The 13,440-nt window shown below is 48.3% G+C and overlaps 5 protein-coding genes across 5 annotated transcripts; 2 read left to right on the top strand and 3 right to left on the bottom strand.

The window, feature by feature from the left end:
- Window positions 1-904: 904 nt before the first annotated feature.
- Window positions 905-1,711, bottom strand: FSUBG_931 (uncharacterized protein; the record flags this gene model as incomplete). The annotated part of the gene is made up of 1 exon (XM_036687809.1): window positions 905-1,711. One exon carries the CDS (start codon window positions 1,709-1,711, stop codon window positions 905-907), a length of 807 nt encoding a protein of 268 aa, XP_036543517.1.
- A 4,671-nt stretch (window positions 1,712-6,382) lies between these two features.
- Window positions 6,383-7,518, bottom strand: FSUBG_932 (uncharacterized protein; the record flags this gene model as incomplete). Its single annotated transcript, XM_036687820.1, has 4 exons — window positions 6,383-6,448; window positions 6,505-7,147; window positions 7,259-7,415; window positions 7,467-7,518. 4 exons carry the CDS (start codon window positions 7,516-7,518, stop codon window positions 6,383-6,385), a joined length of 918 nt encoding a protein of 305 aa, XP_036543518.1.
- A 697-nt stretch (window positions 7,519-8,215) lies between these two features.
- FSUBG_933 (cytochrome family 51 (sterol 14-demethylase)) lies at window positions 8,216-9,394 on the top strand (the record flags this gene model as incomplete). Its single annotated transcript, XM_036687831.1, has 4 exons — window positions 8,216-8,223; window positions 8,287-8,599; window positions 8,658-9,119; window positions 9,176-9,394. 4 exons carry the CDS (start codon window positions 8,216-8,218, stop codon window positions 9,392-9,394), a joined length of 1,002 nt encoding a protein of 333 aa, XP_036543519.1.
- An 857-nt stretch (window positions 9,395-10,251) lies between these two features.
- FSUBG_934 (cytochrome P450 monooxygenase family 51 (sterol 14-demethylase)) lies at window positions 10,252-11,825 on the top strand (the record flags this gene model as incomplete). Its single annotated transcript, XM_036687842.1, has 2 exons — window positions 10,252-10,446; window positions 10,500-11,825. 2 exons carry the CDS (start codon window positions 10,252-10,254, stop codon window positions 11,823-11,825), a joined length of 1,521 nt encoding a protein of 506 aa, XP_036543520.1.
- A 195-nt stretch (window positions 11,826-12,020) lies between these two features.
- FSUBG_935 (phosphatase) lies at window positions 12,021-13,160 on the bottom strand (the record flags this gene model as incomplete). Its single annotated transcript, XM_036687853.1, has 2 exons — window positions 12,021-12,117; window positions 12,172-13,160. The coding sequence occupies 2 exons, from the start codon at window positions 13,158-13,160 to the stop codon at window positions 12,021-12,023; spliced, it is 1,086 nt and encodes a 361-aa protein (XP_036543521.1).
- Between the last annotated feature and the right edge of the window lie 280 nt (window positions 13,161-13,440).

Genomic DNA, 13,440 nt, shown 5'->3' on the forward strand with positions numbered 1-13,440 from the left:
CCCAGGCCCTTCAACTTCTACAAGTAAAGGCAGAATCCCTCAGGCAACCTAGACTCCATCCAATGCCACTGTAAATCCGCAAGATCAAATTTGAACCCATTGACAATCGCCTTGGTTTGTTGACGTCAGTGAGAACGATGGAAAACACGCTACCCTGTTTGCAGCAAAGCTTCAGTCTCCTCTCACCTTGAATCTGGGTTTCTTAACTCCACAGCAATAACCACAAAGTTGATACACCGCTCATTCTAAAAAGAGATCTGCGAACCTCCTGTACGACTTTATGAGGGCATCGTGTCTTACGCACACAACGTCTTGCACGTTGTGAAGAGAGCCCAACATAAAGAAAGGTCGATTAACGTTACATTTTGCAAGTCTTGGATATCTCTTGGATATCGCTTGGAGATCTGATTCTGGTGCAGCCAAGAGGCCCAGAGATGCACCCCAGGCTCGCCCATCACTCGGCGCCAAGGGCCAAGCTCACACGTGAAGTCGCCAAGAGGTAAAAACGCACCAGGTGGTGCAAATGCACAAGAACATGATTTGACGATGGCTTCATTTTTGTCGCGATCAAGTATTACATCTTCCGTGTTACAGAGTTTTGTGAACACTGAGAAATCGCTGAGCGCCACGTGAAGGTGTTACTCGATCACAATGAGCAAGGCAACCAACTCAGCATCACATACCACTTTTCTCAAATTCTGCATTCTAGGCCAGTCTGGGCGAGTTCGATCTTGAAGGGTATTCTGTTAATTTCCGGCTATCTAAATGCATAACGACGTGAGCTTCTCTCACTTCCGTTGACTTCTATCTCAAGTTGTTACAGAAATTTACTAACTCCCTCGGTCAAACAAGTACAGTGATCCTACACCCCTCAAAATTGAAATGAATTACCAACTAAGTATCTTTAGTTGACTACCATGTACATGATAGCAGACATGGCCAAAGAAGCACACATGAACCCAAAGCTGGGGGCATGAACAGAACCGCCAGCCGTTGTGGGCGTAGGAGTTGACTCCTCGCTGGCTGATGCCGCCGTGTGGCTAGCAGCACTCGGCTTTGTCACAGAAGTCATCATGCTAGGAGGAGCAGGCATGGGAAGAGAGCCAGTTGGCTGGTCTGTGTCGATTGCAAGAACAGTGCTCTTGGTGGCAAGGTCCTCGTCCACTGAAGACAGGGGTGGTCCATCCAGACTACCGTTTGACTTGTCGTCTAAAGTAGTGTGGCCAGTCTCAATTAAGACAATCTTTAAGACCTTGGTAGAAGAAGCAGAGGTCGTTGTTGTGGCTGGGGGCTGAGTCTTTTCAGGCTCGGGCTCCTGCTTGGGTTGAGTCTGAGGCTGAGTCTGAGGTGCAGACTCGGGTATCGATTGAGGTTCATCGACATCTCGACAGAGAACAGCGACAAGATTGCCCTTTTGGCCGCGGCTTAGAAGCGATTCTGAGTTGGCTGAGACATCACCACATGATGCTTGGATGAAGCCCTGGGCTTGTTGAACCGAGTCCTTACAAGCAGCACTGCATGCCTTGCCATCAGTGAAGTCTTTGGGTGTGCATTGGGAGAGTGGTGTATCGTAGGCTTGAACACAGGTCTCTGGAAACGACTTGTCACTGATAGACTCAAAGTCTGACAGCTTGAGGGATCCTGCTGAGGCGGAACCAGCCATGAGAAGGAAAGACAGCTGGAGCCATCGTCTTGTAGATTGTCCAGTCATTGTGAAAGAAGGTTGTTGTCTTATGTTCAACAGTAAGAGCTGTAGTTTTTGGGAAAATAAATGCTTCGACGGCAAAGGTATCGAGAGTAAACGTCCAACTATATGATTGAATGATTGTGGCTTGGCTCAAGCACGAAGCATTGATATCATTCGATCAATAAACTGGCAACTCAGTTGAAACGCGCTAGGGTGCTGACAACCAGGCTGACGGGACCAACACACTGGAGGATTTGGTCTCGAACGACGAATTGAAGCTGATCGTGGGCAGGGAAGTTTATGCGTTGTGTTTTAGTGAAACTACCCTTGGGGAGATCGTTTCAGCGGCAAGATTGAGTAGAAGCCTCGAACAGATGGGATGTTTGGGGATGATCAAATAGATTAGTTGTTTGTGAGAGATGGATCGATGTTTAAGCTTCTGAAAATGGAAGGAATTTGATCGGCGTTTCGTGTTCAAGTGTTTGTGGAAACGGGAAATGAAGGTGTCGTAGGTACTGGTTGTCTCGATGTTGAGAGACCCGACAAGGGAATTAATGAGGGTGTAATGCAAGCGATGATGATTGATGAAAAGACAAAGAGTGCGCTCGAACGAGTAAAAGTAGTAAAGATGAAAGAGAGTCCAAGTATTGTTTGTGCCTTGATGGAGTCAAGCGTCGAGTGTACAGCACAGCACAGGACAGTCTTGCAAGTGTAAGGTGAGGGAGCACAGCTTTCCTCTGGTTTCACAACTGAAACGAGTGTTGATAAATGTTTGCTCTTCTGTCAGAAATGGGAGCAAAGGAATGAATACCGAAAAATGGGGAGAAGGGTAAATATTTAATAAATAAAAAAATGAAGGGGATGCACAAAAATATCGGGCAGATAGTATGGGGAAAGGGCTGAGGAAAAGGATGGAGAGAGACAGGACGATCAGGGAGAGGAACTATAGACTACTATGGAGCATCTTTTTACAGAAGGGGATATCTAATGCACATCACTAGCTCAGAGTCTGGTCAAGACGGCGCATCACAATACAAAAGCACCGACATGCATCGTGAGAAGAGGGCCAAGCCATTGGATGGGCTCCGCAATGATCATCAGGGGTGTCTCTTGTCAAAGTCTGAGTCTGACGTCACACGAGCCATAAGATGTTGAAGTTATTGTGTTTGCTCTTGAAACTGCAAGACTTAGAACGGGTAGAGCACAGCATTACTTGTGCCATCTGAACGGCGTGTTTGTCCTCGTATTCTTCTTCGAGGCCTCGGTCTAGACGAGACTGGATGAAATCAGAGAGAGAGAGAGAGAGAGCCCTTCTTCGAGAGACAGTTCACACGTCAGACAGACTTGTTTCAGAACCGTTTGTTTCGGTTTCATTCGTGCCGACGCACAGACGAATCAAAGCCTCGAGCGGGGACGCCAACATGATGAGAAAAAAGGAACAGAGAGGCTGCTCGAGTCAGAATTGCTTCTAGTCTACGGAGTAGCGTGCATGAATGGTTCTTTGACTATCGCTATAATTGAAGCCTATATCGATAATATTTGCTCAAATATTATCGAATAGTCCTGCTGAGGAGGCATTATCGAGTCCTCATCCCAATACTTGGACCCTTGCTGAATCCCTGTAGTAACTAATATTCGCCCCCAGAAATTACATCCTTTGGCGGATCGAAAAGTGGAAATGCCGTCCCAACGGCGACATGGGACAATCAGAATGTGGCGTTGTAAACTTCCGACAAAGTACTCTTTTTCAACCATTTCAGTCAGCCTACGAACAAAATACGAGGATATTTACATCCAACAGAGAATTCTGAGCATCCGTGTTTTGTTTGTGCTTGTTTCAGAGTCCTCGGAAACCGTTCGGCAGTCACAGAGATCAACGCTTAGATCAGCTCCCTCTAACCTGTTTGCCCACAAGATCGACTGCACTATTCCGCCAAGGGCACGACCCTTTGAATCGAGTCGCCCATTTGAGTAAAGACACGACATATCAGGCAATGCGCTCCCTTTCTGCCTCGGCAGGTCAAGGGGAAGTTTATTCCGCCTTCGTCCAGGGGTTGTTTGTCCTTTTGCTTTCTCCTTTTCGAGAACTTGTGATTTCGTCATGCAACGGCTTTCGAAGCGTCCGTGGACGCGAGTTCCAGGGGTTGTTTGCTGCCACTAACACACATGTTGCCAGTAACGGGTAACACCAGAACTCCAAAAGAATACTAGCCAATGGGGATGTTGAATAGCATCGTCCCTTCAAGCCCCATTCGCGATCTAGACCTGATAAATCTGGGCTGGTTCACAAACTTCATCGTTTGCGAACTAGTTGAGGACAACGGCTTTGTTTGTTCATGTTTCGAAGTCTGTCACTTGCCCCCTTCAGAGTACGCCTCTTGAACTTTCTTGGATAGTTGGACTTCTTTTGGACGAGCCCAACTGTCTTGCTGGTCATTTGACATTGACAGGGTTGTGATGGACTCGAGTTCAGCTACCCTCGGGACGATGCTACCAAATCACGGCTTCGACGTCATTGACGTGTGATGTTACAAGGTGCTCCCAATATTTATTGATGAGACAGAACTTATACAGTGGGATCATCTCATATTTCACCCTGTCATCTCCTCAGATCCGCCAAGTTGGCTCGGAACTGGAGTTTAATCTCGCCAAAGAGAGATCGACACTTCACTTTCGTCACCGTGATAAGAGGGAGAGGGGACTCAGGAAACTGCTCCTCGAACCTCGATCTTTGGGTTGAGTTCATACCTCCCTGGGAAATGAAAGCACTTCGCTTCGCAATATTGGCCAGGCGGCAGTTTACGTTGGGATAGTAGGAATGGGACATTATGAAGCAGTAAGGCCTGATCAATAAGAGGTGGCAGCAGGAGATTCGAGTAATATATTTAATATTGAAGGGTCACTTCCATGTCAAAGCGCTGTTGGTGATATCTCTGTGCGTCTGCAGCGCTTTGAAGTTCGGACTGTTGGCTGCAGACTTTTCAGCTTGGGGTCAAGTACGAGGACTCGGGATGCCTCGAGGTTAATGACTATGCACCAGTCAATTAGATAAAGGAAAAGGTCATTTTCGATGAAGAATTTGCATTTTCTCGCCTATTTCACTGTTATCACTAAGTCGATTAGGGATATCCTATCGTTGAGAACTATACACGCGGTCACTGGTTTAAGGACTTACAGCATTTTACAAAATACTTACACTGTGAACCATCAACTGACTGGCAATACCAACAATTTGCCTATTGGGGATTGTTTGTTATGTAAACTTTCATGACAATTTAGTCTATGTTTCCAGGCAAAGATTATGCAGCAACTTGCTGCTGAAGCCGACGTGAGCTCACGATAATTGGCCGTGTGCCATTGCTTGTGGCGATCGTCCTGTGAGAAGCCGTCGCGAGTCAACACAATGACATGATCCATGATTATCACGGGATCTCCGGCACGCAATTGTGGATGTAATGACACAATAGGTCTGTATAACCACGGCACAAGTTCAATTCAAACCTTGACTTTTCATTATCATTCATTCTTCGCAAGTTCAAGGACTATACATACCAACACCAAACCCTTTCACAGATCAATTCCGGAGGCGAGAATATTTTCCTTACCCTGAAGCCTCGGCGGAAATATTTTGCACCACGCGTCGGTATATACAAAAGTTATGACAGATATTGATAAGAATAGGATCGATAGCTCAGTGGTAGAGCGAGGGATTGCAGATCCCTAGGCCGCGTGTTCGAACCACGCTCGGTCCTCTCTTTTGCCGACCTAACAACCCCACGATCTGGAGTCGTGTCCTTTTTTGTGCCTCAACGCCACGTCTGCATCTAAGACATATATGCACAACCAATATCGTCAGAAACATAAACAAGTCAGGGATCGATAGCTCAGTGGTAGAGCGAGGGATTGCAGATCCCTAGGCCGCGTGTTCGAACCACGCTCGGTCCTCTCTTTTGCCGACCTAACAACCCCACGATCTGGAGTCGTGTCCTTTTTTGTGCCTCAACGCCACGTCTGCATCTAAGACATATATGCACAACCAATATCGTCAGAAACATAAACAAGTCAGGGATCGATAGCTCAGTGGTAGAGCGAGGGATTGCAGATCCCTAGGCCGCGTGTTCGAACCACGCTCGGTCCTCTCTTTTGCCGACCTAACAACCCCACGATCTGGAGTCGTGTCCTTTTTTGTGCCTCAACGCCACGTCTGCATCTAAGACATATATGCACAACCAATATCGTCAGAAACATAAACAAGTCAGGGATCGATAGCTCAGTGGTAGAGCGAGGGATTGCAGATCCCTAGGTCGCGTGTTCGATCCACGCTCGGTCCTGACCTTTTGTCTTATGACGAGAATGACTCAATCTTTTTGCTTTGGCCGATGACTCTGCTCTAGACGTCCACGATGTGCATGTTCGCCAAGAATCGGCTCAATTGCATTGTGTAGCCAGTGACCAGTCTGGCAGGGCTACCCGTAAATGGCCAGACTCCGTACTGATGTCGCTTGCCATCAACTAGACACCGCCAGCGACGACGAAAACTTCTCCCCTTACTGTGCTATGGTTCTGATTATCTACTATATTCATGTTTATCAAGCTTCAGCACGCTGTAACAATCACTACTAGCCCAAGAATTATGTATAAATTCCTTTAATAGGTATGTCTCTATGTAGTGTAAGCTATTGAGGCTTCTCCAGTCTACAGGATATTGACAAGATCACTTGAAATTTGATGAGTGTTAACACCAAAGTCTGAAGGGGAAGTCTGTAATCCATGTTAGTTCCCACCCATATGGTAAAGAGACATGCAAAACTTCTTACCTGAAGATACAGAATACCGTCCTCAATGACAGTCTCGTTGTAGGACCTCTTGGTCTTGTCTACAACGCGGACATGAACAGCATGCTTGTCCATGGCCTCGAGGAGTCCCTCCTGAAGCATATCATCCTCACCGAACTTGTCATACTCAAGCTGGGAGACCAAGCCTTCAAGGTAGGAGAAGTGAGATCTTCCAAAGTTTTGTTCCCAACCGCTATCAGCACTAGCCTTACCCTTGAGCTTTTCAAAGTTGTCCTCAAAGTTAGGGACGATGGTGATCTCTTGACCGAGGATCTTGTTCAGCTTCTCCTGAATCTGCTTAACATTGGAGTCATAGTCTTCTCTAATAGAGGCCCTGGCAACAAAGCTCATGGGTCGAGCAGTTGAAGGAGCCTCGTTCAAAGCCTTGGTGATGTTGTTGCTGTCGGCAGCATAGTTGGTGTTGGTACCCAAGTTGCCATTGGTGAAGAGGATGATAAGTTCACCCTCGGGACCAACCTTGGTTCCACAGTAAGAGACAGTGTTCTTCTCATCAAAGTCCATGGTCAGGACATGGCCGGTGCAGATCTCGTTGATCTCATCCTTAGCCCCATCTCCATTTCGTTCAATGAAGTACTTCAGTTGATCTTCAACGCCCTCAACATAGCTAAACAGACGCGGTAACCGTTAGCCAGCTATTAACAATGACCACTTGATCCACTAAGGCACGCTTCTGACTGATAACGACTAAGGTGGACTGCTTAAAAGGGAAACGAACCTGACAATGAGATCACCCATGGAAGAATGGCCCCAGGAACCATCCTCGGCATAAGGATAGAGGGCTTTGGGATCAATGTTGATAGTCCATGGCTGACCAAGAATATCCGAGAGCTTCTTTTCGTGGTCTGCCTTGGTGTTCTCCCAGCTGTCTCGGACTGGAGTCTTGTTAGTGATACCATCACGACTGGTCTATGGAAGATACTTACTATTCTTGCGGACAGCAAGGGGCAATTTCTCAGCAGGTGGAAGTCGAGACATGATGGCAGAAGAGGGAGATCTTAGTTGTGAGTTGGTAGACTGATTTAGAGAGTTGTTGATACTCAGATCGGAGTCTTGTGGTGCGAGACTGGTTTTTATGCTTGTTTCTAGCATCTGAACCCCTGACGACCTGCCATATCAGCCTAGTCTCAGAGTCTAAACCGGCAACTGATGTGCCGTTATTATTTGAAGCTAGACTGTGTATACAGTAGTCAAGCTACAAGCGTGTAACACTTGACAACGCCTTCCATTGCCATGACAAGGCTTCAATCCAGCCTGTGGCCAATAGCACGTGCTGGAGCCAAGGGCGAATATGCATTTTGCAGAGTTAACCAAGTTACCCATAGCCACATGGCGTTTTCCCCAGGCCGAGAGCTACCTAGAATGAGGACCCTGCGTATAGCTGCCTAAGGCCTATTGGAAGGCTGCAGATAGGAATGTTGGGGAGAAATAGCGGTGATGATTGGTTTTTAATCTGCCTTACAACGCTAAAACGCCCAGCTGAAAACATAGCGTTGCTTAGCGTGTGATACCCCGACCCAGCGTGAAGCCGCATTCCCTAGGCAGAAAGAGGATGATCAACTTCAGGGGTTCACTTAACCGACGGCAGGTAAATAATAATGGAGATATGAGTTCATAGCCTCTCTCTTCATCGTGAATCTTCCTCATCTCAAGATTGAACTCTCCGTCGCAAATCATGTCTCTGTAAGTTGACCTCCACCGCCTTTGTCTCTCATTGGCTGGTTCTCTTATTCACGCAATTATCAGACCACTGAAGGCCAAAGTCTCGATCCGCGATAATTGGGAAAAGCCCGAATGTCGTGCTCAAGAGTCTATGAAAAAGCTGAAAGACGTGCTCGGTCTTGAAGTTTACTGTGAGCCTCAATGGCAAATTCTTGTATCCGAGCTAGAGAGCTTTTGGGAAGATAAGGGCGAGCTGGTTTCTTCAGTGGCATCCTTCATTCATATCTGGCTTGAAGCACTCACCGAGTTGCTTGATGATGAAGCTCATGAGACCTGGACGGACACTGTCCTTACGAATATCAGAGACCTGACTTCGAGGTTGAACTTGACAGTTGAGGTATGTTACTCAAAGTTGTTGATGCGGGTTCGGAGCTGGCTGACATGGTTCATCGTAGGTATCAGAGAATCAACGACCATCAACCAAGTGGTCTGCTGCACAACTTGGGTTCATTCTGTATATTCCCAAAGATGTAACTCGCCAGCCAGCTCAGTACTTCGGTCTGTTCAAGGAACAGCTTCTTCAGTGCTTCGAAGAAAATCGACCATCCAAAACGTTGCCCATACACTCCACCACGGGTGATGAATGGGCGGATGTTGCAGCAGAAGATGGAGAAGAAGAGCCTGCGAAACCTTCACAAACAGGCAAAAAAGCACCAGCTATTGATTATCTCCCAGACCCCAACACTATGCCGAAGCCTAGTGCACTTTTCCAGCAAGCTCCCTATCATCTCTTTGTGTACTCGAGCTTAAACAGGAGCCAGAAGATTGAAATTGAATGTAGCCACAGCCAAACTTTGGAAGTTTTAGCCGAGTACTTGAAAAAGTGGACAAAGACCAACGTCAATCGTGTCGACAAGGTCAGTATCTCTTGCGTCTATGGTATTTTGACAAGGGCATATCTAACAGATCCCAGCCTCCTGCGGTGGAGATCACACTCAACCACGCCGCCTCGGGCTTTGGACTCGAGTGTGATAAACTCACGCTGCACTGCGAGAACAGATACGGGCCAATCTACAACATATCTGCTGCCGCAATTTTGAATTTGGTTGAGGGAGTGTTTGGGTATGAAAGAGTCTATGGCGATTCCACTTCATGGCACTACCGACGAGACACACCGTTCAAGAAGCGATAGAGGATCAGATTCCGATTAGCTGTATGTCTTTAGACAGTCATATGTTTTTATGTATAGTTCACAATGATCATATCGTAGAATAGCAAAAAGAAAAACATACAACACCGAGGATTCGCTGGTCGTCACCGACCCAACTACTAATTCAGCACTTATCAGTTTATCGAACGGAGAGCGGACGGGATCCCGAGTTGTCTGATAGCTATGGTCGTATGTGCTGAGCTTTGTAGTTGCTGGGCATTATGAGGCAGATGGTTGTTGGACGTGACGCATGTCTTGAACAGGGGGCTACCAACCCAGCTCTGAAAACACAAGACACACAAAGGACACAAGAAACCAGTATTAAGGAGACTTTGAATCTACACGTCGAGTGGAATTTCTCTCTATAATTCGACTATTCCTCGGAATAAACTGTGACGTAGAATTGCTTCAACTCCTTCAGCAGGTCAAGTACGAATACGAATGCGACAACCATCCAACGTATTCGACATCACTATAACCTTCCTTTGCGGTGAAAACAAGAGATATCAACTCCAAGAACATATAACAAACCCACTCCAGTGACGATTCAGGCTTACGACCGGAGAAGAACCATTGGCCGAGACTGAGACCGCGAATCCTGCTGAGTATCAGGATGTGATAACCGAGAGTACGCTTCAAGACTTTTACCTGCGGCGAAGCCTGGCTCGCATTAATGGGATGGTTGAAGCCAGTCCGGGCTGAGAGATAGGAATCGCAATAGAGCGGGTAGTATTGTCTTACTCGAAGAGATCTGGCTTTCCTTTTGTCCATATAAACTCCCCGATTCCCTCAACTTCACAACTCATCCAACAACCCCCAGCCATCTCTTCTCTTTCCAAATGCTTTCACTCCTCTACTACCCCCTATGGACCTTTGCTTCCTGTCTAGCTATCATTACTCTCAACGTGTTATACCAGAAGCTCCCTCGAAATGCCAACGAACCTCCACTAGTCTTCCACTGGCTTCCTTTCTTTGGTAATGCTGTTGCTTATGGACTCGATCCTTATGGCTTCTTTGTGAAATGCCGAGAAAGGGTAAAGCCCACGTCCTACTTACAATATAGCTCTGGTGCTGACTTCTTCCTTAGCACGGCGATGTCTTCACCTTCATCCTCTTCGGTCGAAAAGTCGTTGCCTGTCTTGGTATCGACGGCAATGACTTTGTTCTCAACAGTCGAATCCAGGATGCCAACGCCGAAGAAATATACAGTCCATTGACAACGCCTGTCTTTGGTAGCGATGTCGTGTACGATTGTCCAAACTACAAGCTCATGGAGCAAAAGAAGTTTGTCAAGTTTGGTCTTACCCAGAGAGCTCTTGAGTCACATGTTCAGTTGATCGAGCGAGAGGTTTTGGAGTATATCCAAGCTGTACCCTCGTTTTCTGGAAAGTCTGGCACAGTTGATGTGTCTAAAACAATGGCTGAGATCACCATCTTCACTGCTGCCCGTTCTTTGCAAGGCGAAGAAGTTCGACGGAAGCTTACCGCTGAGTTTGCAGCTCTGTATCATGACCTCGATCTAGGCTTTACCCCCGTCAACTTCCTGTTCCCTTGGCTACCCCTACCTCATAATCGACGTCGAGACGCTGCCCATGCAAAGATGAGAGAGATCTATATGGGCAACATCAACGAACGACGAAGAGGCGGAGGGGACTTGGAGAAGGGAACCGATATGATCGCCAACCTGATGAATTGCGAGTACAAGAACGGGCAGCCGATTCCAGACAAAGAAATCGCGCACATGATGATCACTCTTCTCATGACTGGACAACACTCTTCATCTTCTGCTAGTTCATGGATTGTACTGCATCTGGCTTCGTCCCCTGATATCGCCGAGGAACTCTACCAAGAGCTAGTCATTAACTTGAGTGACGGCGGCGTTCTCCCACCTCTTCAGTACTCAGACCTCGACAAGCTCCCTCTCCTTCAGAATGTCGTCAAAGAAACACTCCGTGTTCATTCTTCTATCCACTCTATTCTGCGGAAGGTCAAGAGACCTATGCAAGCACCTGGATCACCCTACACCATCACCACCGATAAGGTTCTCCTCGCTTCACCAACTGTTACAGCGCTGAGCGAAGAACACTTCCCAGACGCCCAAAGATGGAATCCTCATCGGTGGGATAATCAGCCCCAGGAGGAGGCCGTGACGGACGAGGTCATTGACTACGGCTATGGTGCTGTATCTAAAGGAACGAAGCGCCCATACTTACCCTTTGGCGCGGGCCGGCATCGATGTATCGGAGAGAAGTTTGCTTATGTTAACTTGGGTGTTATTGTCGCGACTCTGGTGCGCAACTTCAGGCTGTCGACTCTCGATGGCAAGCCTAGTGTTCCAGCAACTGACTACACTTCTCTCTTCTCAAGGCCAGTCCAGCCTGCGTACATAAGATGGGAACGCAGAAAGGCTTGAATCTTTGGCAATGGGGGGAGGAGAGTAGTAGTTTGGACAACATAATAATAGCTACTGTTTCTATTGTAGAAGCTAAACAAAAAGAGGAGCATGCGCACGGCTTCGTTTTCATGTTCTTCAATGAATCGTCACCCTTAGGTATCACCTAGCAACCATGGTATATAAAAAAGATGCCCTATTTGCACAATTCCATCTCTACTGTTGCGAACCGCCCTGTCCGCTGGCACCGCCGGCACCGGGACCACCAGCACCTCCGAAGGGGTTGCCACCACCGCCCATCATGTTTCGGGCCCTGGAGATCGAGTCAGTGGCTGTGAAAGTGACGTGGGCCAAATGGGTAACTTACATCTCTCCGATTTGAGGGTCGGACATGAGGCTGTTCAGGTCGGGCATGCCACCGCCAGTTGAGTAGCGGTCGGCCATCTCGCGTAGACGAGGGTTGCTCATGAGGTTGTTCATAAGGTCAGGGTTGCTCATGAGCTTCTGGGCCATGTTTGCGAACATTGGGTTGCTCATGATGCTGCCGAGATCGGGCATACCACCGCCCTGGCCACCGGCACCACCGCCGCCGAACATGCTGGCAAGGTTACCAAGATCGGGCATGCCACCAGCACCGAGATCACCACCGGCGCTAGGAGAAGCACGGGGAAGAGAGTCCTCCTCAGCCTCCATCTCTTGAACACGGCGCTTGGCCGTCTCGTAGCCCTTCTTCATAGCGTCAGAGCCACCGTTACCCTCATGCTGGATGCCGCGGTCGTAGGCCTCCATAGCACCACGAGCATCGCCTAGGGCGAAGCGAGCAAGACCAAGTCGGGACCAGGCCTTAGTATAAGCGGGGTCGATGGCAACGGCAGCCTCGGCGTCAGAGCGAGCGGAAGCGTGGTCCTTGTCGGCCGAGTGAGCAGCGGCACGGTTGGAGAGGTAGACAGCGTTCTTAGGGTTGATGGCCAGAGCCTGGGTGTAGAAGTCGATGGCAGCACGGTAGTCCTTCTGGGCCATGGCAGCATTTCCCTTTGACTTCAGGCCCTCGGCCTCCTTCTTCTGCTCGTCGGTGAGCTCGACGGGTGCAGGTGTAGGAGCAGCGGCGGCAGGCTTGTCGGCGCGGGCCTTCTCGAAGACAGAGTAGATCTGGAGGAGGTTCTGAGATCCGATGGCGGCTTGGACAGCGGAGGTATCGGAGGGATCGACCTTGAAAGACTCGGCGATACAGTTGATGGCGACATCGATGGAGTCCTTGTCGTCGGCGGTGAGAGTGCCGTCATTGGTCGACGCGGAGAGGAAATCGCAGATAGCGAGCGCCAGGCGCTGCTTGGAGTTGTGAGTAGACGCCTGCATGAGAGTATTAGCCACATGTCAAGAGTCATGACGAGGATGCAGTGCAGCTGTGGTTGATACTGCGGGGGATTAAGCTGACCATAGCGAATGGAGAGAACCTGAAGCACAGGTTTAGAAGGGAGGCAGAAGATACAAGTCTAACAGGAAAAGATCCAATTGAAACAAGAAGAGGATATGATTCGGTGAGACAAGAGGTCAAGTAAGGGATAGTAGATCTCAGAAGTGCAGGCAAAAAAAGGCCCCGCGGTTGAGACGTCGTGGAGTTTGGTTTGGGCTGGAA

Source organism: Fusarium subglutinans (genome assembly GCF_013396075.1).
Source record: "Fusarium subglutinans strain NRRL 66333 chromosome Unknown NRRL66333_c0000004, whole genome shotgun sequence".
In the NCBI taxonomy this organism is placed as follows: Eukaryota; Fungi; Ascomycota; class Sordariomycetes; order Hypocreales; family Nectriaceae; genus Fusarium; species Fusarium subglutinans.